Source organism: Centruroides vittatus, unplaced genomic scaffold (genome assembly GCF_030686945.1).
Source record: "Centruroides vittatus isolate TY-2023 unplaced genomic scaffold, ASM3068694v2 contig_352, whole genome shotgun sequence".
In the NCBI taxonomy this organism is placed as follows: domain Eukaryota; kingdom Metazoa; phylum Arthropoda; class Arachnida; order Scorpiones; family Buthidae; genus Centruroides; species Centruroides vittatus.
Genome location: NW_027122175.1, coordinates 767516 through 776639, shown reverse-complemented (window position 1 = coordinate 776639; position 9124 = coordinate 767516). Strand labels below are relative to the sequence as shown.

Here is a 9124-nt window from a genome sequence, read left to right as displayed (position 1 = left end):
CGCTAGCGACGACAATCTTTCCTCCGACTGAGTGTTCCTGGCGAATGTATGAATTCGCTTCATTGTTGAAAACCTGCGCTCAACAGACGCACTGGTAGATGGTATTGTAAAAATTAACGATATTAAACCATATAATTCTATTACTACGTCTTCGTTTAAGTCATCCATCATTAATTATAATATTTCTTATGTCTAAGAGTGACTTGCCAAAATAGTTCGGGCACGAATATAAATATTGCAATTCACTACGTAATTTACATAAATCAAAGAGTTCTCCATAAAATTTACGTAAAGCATTAAAACTCTCTTCGGGAAATTGTTTTTCATAATATTTAAAATTATTAAAATCTAAAAGTGATAAAAATTCTAGAGATTTTATGTCGGCAAATCTGTCAATACAATTTTGTATCAATGTATCCATTATTTCATAAAACAGACGTCTTTATAAATCCTTTTTAGACTCAATATCAGCATGTCTCATTCCTCTTTTTGGTTGAATTTCTAAAAAAATTCATCTTTTTTCAAAGCGTCCCAAATCAAATCAAAATCATTTCTTTTCTGTCGTAAAAAATCAATAAAGTGATTTATTCTAGTAATACAATATGCTATATTAAAATTATTTTTTCGTAATATATCAAAAAGGATATCTGAATGTGCAAATATTTGATGAAAAACTAGTAATGAAAAGTGAGAATCAAAATAATGGTATAATCCTCTTGCAGCAATTGTAGTATCGGAATCCCATTATTTTGGACTTTCAACCATATTCAACAACAAAAGTTTTAATTCTTCTTTATACTCCATAACGCAGTTTACAATCCTGCTATTGTAATTCCATCTAATAGGTGTGGCTGAAAGAAAACGTTTATTGACTTCTAGGTCTAAAGTGTGAGATCTTTTAGAAAATTTAGAAAAAAAATGAAGAAAATCCTGTTATAGTTTGAAAAAATATTTTACATTCTTTTATATATCCAACAGATTGAGAGAAAACTAGGTTCAATCTGTGAGCATAACAGTGTACGAAAATAGCATGTTTGGATATTTCTTTAATTTTGGCTCGGACACCATTATGTTGTCCGGCCATTACGGCAGCACCGTCGTATGTTTGTGCCACTCATTTTTTAGTGCATTGAAATTCGTCTAAGTAACTCTTAATGTGAGTAAATAACGAATTTGCGTCTCCGTTCTCACTCACATCAGTAAAGCCCACAAATCTTTCTTTGAAGTTACCGTCTTCTTTCACGTAACGAAATACAGTCGACATCTGAGCTTTGTGACTAATGTCCGTTGTTTCATCTACAATTATAGCAACAAATTTTGCGTTTTCAATTTCTTTTTTAATTTCTTGCAATAAAACGGTTCCTAACAAATTAACGAGCTCATTTTGAATTTTGTTCGATAAGCCAGTAAAAACTGTAGACTTCTCTAAATGCATTTTTAACTGATTACCTGACATACATAATAAATAAACAAGTTCAATATAATTACCTTTGTTATTAGATTCAATACATTCCCTATGTCCTCTAAATGCCAATTCTTGCTTTGATAAAAAGCATGTAATATCTATTAATTTAGATACAATATATCTATTAGCCGTAACTATCTTGTTATAATTTTCAATATTAATTTTATATTGTTTACTAATGTTAAATTCTATTCTATTTTGATTTCCAAATTGCTTCAATTTTACAAAAGAATCGATATGACCTTTACGATTTTCGTGTCTTTTTCTAGCTTTACTCAAATTATTTAAATCGTCAAAGCCATTCTTATTCCACACACTAATTTCATTTGAAAACAATAGGCAAGGCCAACAAAACAATTTTTGCATTTTTATGCATCCACAAAGCCATTTTATGTCTTCATAAATTTTATCGTGAAAATGTCGAACAAATTTTTTTGTTGAAGTACTTATAGTTAATTTAGGCGTTGGTCTTTCTCTTTTAATAATGTTTTCTTTTTCATTATATGGTCTTGAGCCAAAACTTTTTTAAAGTAAATTTTCAATATCACAAATACAGTTTAAATCGCTAGCCACGATATAAGAGCTAAAATTAAAAATAAAATTATTAAAACTTACTTAGTAAAATAAAAATTGCGATGGATATACAATTATACATACTTGGTACAAAATATTCAATTGTAAGAATATACTTTTAAAGAAAATTATAATTAAATATAGTTTTGCGAAAAAACGTATATAAAAATAACATAAAATATTTTTTACTTTTTAAATATTAAAACAATCCACTTAGTTAAAATTGCTCCCTACGAGTGGCTCATGAATGGAATCAGAGACGATTTTGGTAGGTGTGGGGTGTGCATGCATGACAAATCCCGAGGGTGCCGATACCGGTTAATGTCAAATGCCTCTTTTGTCGCATCACTAATATATCTCAAAGGACGCAACAGGGCTGTTGTAAATTTTAAACGTTTCTCACCATAGATGTAAATATGTTAAACTTAATAGTCATTTGTTTTCTAACTACTGTAATTCGTTTTAGTATCAGGTGTACACGGAAATCAGTTCCCCACTGTACTGAGCTAGTAATTGGTAATTGGTTATGCTTTTGTTTAAGTAAAATTCTGGCTCTTTCGGCAGGGTTTTACTTATGTCCCCATTCCCTAATCTTAATTATTTAACTACATGCAACCCCCGTATAACACGGGAGTTACGTTCCAAAAAATTGCCGTGTTATGCGAATCCGTGTTATAATGCGAAAAGATGGGTTAGGTTCCAAGAATTAAAAAACATGCTGTTAAATCCTTCTTTAAATCGGATTTATTATTCACAAGTCGAAAGGCCCAATGCCAGGCATCGGGGCATACAAAATTACAAATAAAAATAACAATATACTGAATATTATACTGTAAAAATATATAATAAATATAAAATAATTTATATTGTTAATTTAAATTAATTTAAATACTTGCTAGGGGCGCCCCTAGTGGCCATTTTTGGCATACATTGATAGAATCCGGTTTTTCAGCTTTATATAATAGATTTTTTTATGGGTAAAATATTTATTTATTATTTAAGTAAATATTTTACCAGAGGATTATTCATCTTATATGATGAACTCAGCTTCAGCATCATCAACTGGTAACAGTTTTTATTACATTTCATGTACGAGGGTTTTACCGAATTCCCGAACCATGTTAGAGTGAACCTGTACTATAGAAGTGCCGTGTTATACGGGGATGTTCCCAATTCTCGAACCGTGTTAGAGCAAATCCGTGCTATAGAAGTGCCGTGTTTTACGGGGGTACCTGTACTTCTTAGTAGAAATAAGTCGAAACCAGTTACTTTGTACCTGAATATCTGTAGTCTTGGGAAAACGGTGGAAAGACAAATTTTTATGACAACGGATATATAAATCGTAAATTTAAGGAAAATAAATTCTAGAGCTTTTTTTTGTATCATTGTACTACGTCTCATTCATTAAATTTGGTTGTAAATGATGCTGCCAAAGTAACAGTTAATTTTTTAACACTACTAGAATTGTATACGCTTTATCTGCATCTGCTTACAGATAGGACGTACTAAATCGTAATATCACCGGTTTAACATTGAAATCCGTAAGTAATATAAGATGGGAGAGCAGAATAAACGCAGAATAAGTATATCAAAGATTTTAATGGATTTTTTAAAACTCCTGTCAACTATACAGAACTATCATAAAAACATGCCAGTAAACTTCTATCGGTTGGGTTAAGTTATAAATCTGATCTAGGGTGGGCAACCTTTTTTATAACATGGGCCAGAATAAATTCTACGTTTTTTCTGCGGGCCGTAGTAGTTAATTGACGCCTTCTTGTGACTTGTAATTTTTTAAGTCTGCAAATATGAAATAAATAAATAAAAAGTTAATTACTACATTTATTTCTCTTATCCCTCTTGACCTCGCCCTGCAGAATTTTGTGCAGGCAAGGTCACTAGGAGAAACGCTCAAGCTGCAGAATTTTCTGCAGGTTAGAGTTAACGGTTTAGAAAAAATATTTATTGAGAACTATACATCTTAGACTTATGCAGTTTTCGCGATTTATTCTGTCTTTCCACCGTTTTCCCAAGACTACAGATATTCAGGTACAAAGTAACTGGTTTCGACTTATTTCTACTAAGAAGTACAGGTACCCCCGTAAAACACGGCACTTCTATAGCACGGATTCGCTCTAACACGGTTCGAGAATTGGGAACATCCCCCGTATAACACGGCACTTCTGTGTTTATTTTACATAGAAAAAATTGTTTTGGATTTTATTTTTAAATAAATTTGTCATTTTGGATTTTTTAAATAAACACAACTCAAGGTCATCTATAGATTAGAGGTAAATGTTCCTTTTTCTGTCTTTTTCTTTAATTTTTGTGATATTACAACTTTATTTAGTTCATTACATATTTCCATTATACTTTTCATAATTTCTGATGATAATTATTATTATTATTTTTTAACGTAAATGCAATGTATAAAAGTCATTTTTGTTGATTTTTATATTATTTTGTTACTTTTTGCACTAATTTAAGCGGTTATATGTTTGTTATTGACCGCTTTCTGTTAATTTTCACATTTTTACTCAACTTTGTTTATTACTTTACAAGATATAATAATGATAAATTTTGTAAACAAAAGCACGTGTTTTGGTGGTGATGTGACAGGTCATGTGACGACAGAAACGCCTGGTGACGCATTCTATTTCCTGTTACCTTCCTATGACTTAATATCTAAAACATCAAAATAATTTAAAATATTAAATGTTTTTTATTACAGTATTTAAAAACATTATTTCACTAAATGAATTCATTTATTGTTTAGATATTTATGATAAATTAAATTTAAAAGAATAATTGAATTTTATTATTATGAAAATAATAATAATAATAATAATAAGTTATTAGAATAAAAAAAATACAGAAAATACATTCTAATTATTATTTTGTAATATATTAAGAAGTTAATTTTTTAAAATAATATATAAAATATATTATTTGAGTATGGAAAAGATAGTTTCTGTTCTGATCTCCAGATGGCATTAATGTAAATATATTCCGTTTTTACTTTATACAGGTATCCCTCGAGTTACGTCGCTCTCGAGTTACGTCGTTCCCGATTATACGTCGTTTGTCAAAAAAATATATGGAAAAATAAAAATCAAGTTTAAGTCAGTTTATTCGACTTTAAATCCGTCCGCCACAAACATTGAAGTCGTAATATCACTAGAGAAGCGTTGAAAGCACATAAAATTATATTAAAATATGTACATTTACAGCAAATGTTAATATAATCATCATAAATCCTAGAGAATAAAACATGAAAACATCTGTGTTTCTGTGTTGTCGTCTTATTTAGCGATCTTTAAGTGCTCATTATTGGTGTTTCCTCCATTATTGGCGTTTACTTACGACGTAAGTCGTAGTTTCGACTTACGTCGTAACTACACAAGTAAATTCGACTTACGTCGCCTCTCCTGGAACCAATTACTGACGTAAGACGAGGTATACCTTTATTTAAGACTGTCACTGCACTTTGGTTTTATATATTAGTTTTTGTATTGACTGAAGTTTATTTAAATAATTTTACGTAATTGTAATTAAACTTTTTTTAAACGTAGGTAAAAATCGTCATCATCTGAGCTTTTTTGTTGATGTGATCAAGATCAATGAAAGAGCTCAGATGATGACGATACTTTGTAAAAAGAAAATGTCGTCGTTTAACTAAAATTAATATTAACAGTACCTTTAATAGGGCTTGTGTATCAGTTATCAGTTGTTTTTAATGACCATATTTTTCACAATGATGAAAAAAAAATATTATACTTTTGTTAACTGTTTGGAATGTAATACTATGTTTTGCATTAGTCCTTTCGTGTAGCACGGTTTCGCTTAACACGACACTTTTTCGGAACGCAACTACCGTGTTATACAAGGAGTAACTGTAGTTATGTTGATTAATTTAAATTAAGTTAAACAAAATATATCCATAGATAACATCTGTTACATTCGTAATAATTTACTCGTTGTGAATTTGATGAATTTGATACAGACGAGTAAACAAATTCTATCCTCGATTGTGCCTTATTCTACGACACCAAACCAATGAATAATTTGTAACACGATTTTTTCATCCTTATATAGTCATTTTCTCCTGAATAATCTATATAAATACAATTGATTTGAATATTTGCAGTTACATATTTAAAATCTTGACTACCGTATTTATGTACGACCAAATTTCGAAGTACCGTGCTCCTAAATAGTGCCACTCTTCCACCAACGAACACTCGTGTGAACGGATCTTTTAAATAAATATTAAATAGAAAGAATCTCTGAACCTGTAGGGCAGTGTCGTGTAATAATTAACTCTTAAAAATGCATAGATCTTATTCCTATATATAATTTTTATTATTTTAGGCACTTCAATTTAGTTCCAGACTTTATTTCTAATTTCAAAATGAACAAATGGTCGCGCTAAAGTTTGTTTATTTTCATATTTTAATTAGATATTCTTTACCACTTTTATCAGTTTTCAAAAGTGCTCCATACTTTTTACAGTAAATAAGAGAAAATTATCCTTATTTATAATGATGTTTTTCCTAAATAATTCTTCCTTATTTCAATTGTTATTTCTTTGTTTCGTCTAAATTATATGCTTTAGTTCTTGTTTTCCTGGAAAAAAATTATAAAATTTTTTATTAGTAGTATTTATTACCAAAATTTATGTTATAGACCCGTCATGAGTTTGTTGCTTTATAAAAAATATTTCTATAGTTTTCGGAGCTACTCTGTATATAAAATATTGCAACATTAATGACACGTGAAGTGCCCACCAGTGGCCGAGCGGTTCTGTCGCTAAACACTGGGAGTTCGGTCGCGGGTTCGCGTAGCGCTCGGACAAGCTGGACACGTGGAGTTTTCCGGGTTTTCTCCACGTTTGTAACACTTGGATAGGGGCCAGTTTCCCTTACAAGACCTCCTGGAAGGTATTCTTTCCCCTCGCGTAACACCGCGCCCCAGAGAAGGCAACGGGAAACCACTCTAGTTGTAACTTCCCCCAAGATACACCTTGGTGCGTTACTAACTACTTATTAACCTGCGCCAAATGCTCGGCGACGTCAGGATTTCCGATATGGCATGCAGAGAGAGAGAGAGGACACTTGAACCAGGACCGTGCCGTGCTATGATACAGAGAGGCGGCAGCATTTTGAAGACTTGCATCATACTGAGGAAATCTACCGCACGGCACTGACTTGAACACTAGAGAAAGATAGAAGGATTACTGTTGACTTTGAATGTTTTATAGGAAGAAGTTTACATTTATAGTAAAACTACTAGATAAGTCCGACGTTTCTCGGGCAAAAAGTAATGATAGCGAAGATTAGATCATAGCCGATCTTACCAGTTTTCACTGGGTGCAAGAAACGCAAGAATTTTTACACTGTCCGAAAATATGTTCGATTTTCTGCAAAAATGCAAAAAACTGCATCTGAAATAGTACAGTAAAGCCGAGTTTTTTAAAATAATCCTTAATCCTTTCCCTCTCCCCCGCGGGGTAATTTCCAAAAATCCTTTCTTAGTGTGCATTCTCATTGCGTACCCAACTAAAACGCAGTTAAAAACAAAAAATCGCATCTAAAATAGTACAGTAGAAGCCATTCTTCAGGTTAAACCTTAATCCTCTCCCTCTCCCCCGCGGGGAGGAATTTCGAAAAATCCTTTCTCAGTATACATTCTCGTGACGTACCCTAACTGTGTACCAAATTTCAACTTTGGTACACAGAACCCTTTGGGCTCTGCGCTTATTATAATTATGTTGGGTTAAGTGAGATATACTCAGTTAACACCGGTGGCTGTGTACTATGCCGGACTAAAGTCAATGCATAGTAACCGAAACAGAAATTAAAGAAGTGTATCAGTGTGTGTGTCTGTATTCAGGAATTTTCTCACAATATGACATGTATTCAATATAGTGGCCTTCTGTAGTGTGATGTATGTGTTTCTATTCAATTGTAATGTGCCCAGGCTTTTGTGTAGTGTGTGTGGTATGACACCTGTAGAGGAGAGAACAACAGGTACAATAAGCACCCATCCATCCTCCACAGATGCCTTATTTCCTGGGCGAGTTCTGTGTACTTGCTAATTTTTTCAGTGCATGCGTTTTGTATATTGTGAGTGTTTTAAATGGATATGTCTATAATGTATGTAATTTTATTGTGTTTGTCAATGAGTATTATGTCTGGTCTGTTGTGTAAATTGTTTTATCTGTGATTATGGCTCTGTCGTAGTACATTTTGTGCGTGTTGTTTTCCTAATACTGTCTGTGGAATGTATTTGTAATATGGTTCGTGGATGTCTACTAATTTGTGTTTGCTTGTTGTATAGTTTCTGGCATGATGTGACATTTTCTGCATGTGTCATTCATGAGTGTTGCATCTTTGAGTATGTGTTTTCTGTAGTTTTTAGTATTTATGACCTGATCCTGTATGGCAATCATGAATCCTTCCGTCTCCCCAAAGAGGCATCCCCGAGCTAACCAGCTGTTTGACGCAGTTTTGTCAACAAAATCCTGGGCCAGATCATAAGGATGCCTGCCATGGAGTGCCTTTCGAGCCCACGATTGCTTAATGGTGTCTATGCTTTTTATATGTTGTGTTGTGTCCATATGATGTGAGTGTAAGTTTAATGGTGTGTTATTCGAGTCTGCTAGAGTTACTGCTTTATGTAATTGTGATGTTTCTTGTTTTTTGATAAAAAAACTCTCGCAGTGACTGTATTTGTTTGTAGTGAAGGTTAACTATGTCAATCAGGCCACGTCCGCCATCTTTACGTGGAAGGATTAATCTTTCTGTGGCGGATTTAGGATGATGTTGTTTATGCTTAGTAAGTGTTGTTCTTGTTTTCCTTTGGAGTTGCTCGAGATCTGTGTGAGTCCAATGTATAACTCCAAAAGAATATGTGAGTACTGGGATGACATATGTGTTTATTGCTTTAACTGTGTGTTTTGCATTTAACTCTGTTCTGAGAATAGCATTTAACCTACTTTGGTATTCTTTAATTAATCTTTGCTTTATTTGTGTATGTTCTGTTAGTTTGGCCTGTTGGAATCCTAAATACTTGTAGAACTCGCCC

General features: G+C 32.5%; 1 protein-coding gene across 1 annotated transcript in view; it reads right to left on the bottom strand.

The window, feature by feature from the left end:
* Window positions 1-6339: 6339 nt before the first annotated feature.
* The window catches only part of LOC136974660 (organic cation transporter protein-like), a 41334-nt gene continuing 38549 nt past the window's right edge, over window positions 6340-9124 (bottom strand). Inside the window, exon 9 of the mRNA XM_067269601.1 lies at window positions 6340-6664. Coding sequence (XP_067125702.1) covers window positions 6619-6664 — 46 coding nt within the window. The 3' untranslated portion in view covers window positions 6340-6618. The remainder of the gene's footprint in view (window positions 6665-9124) is intronic.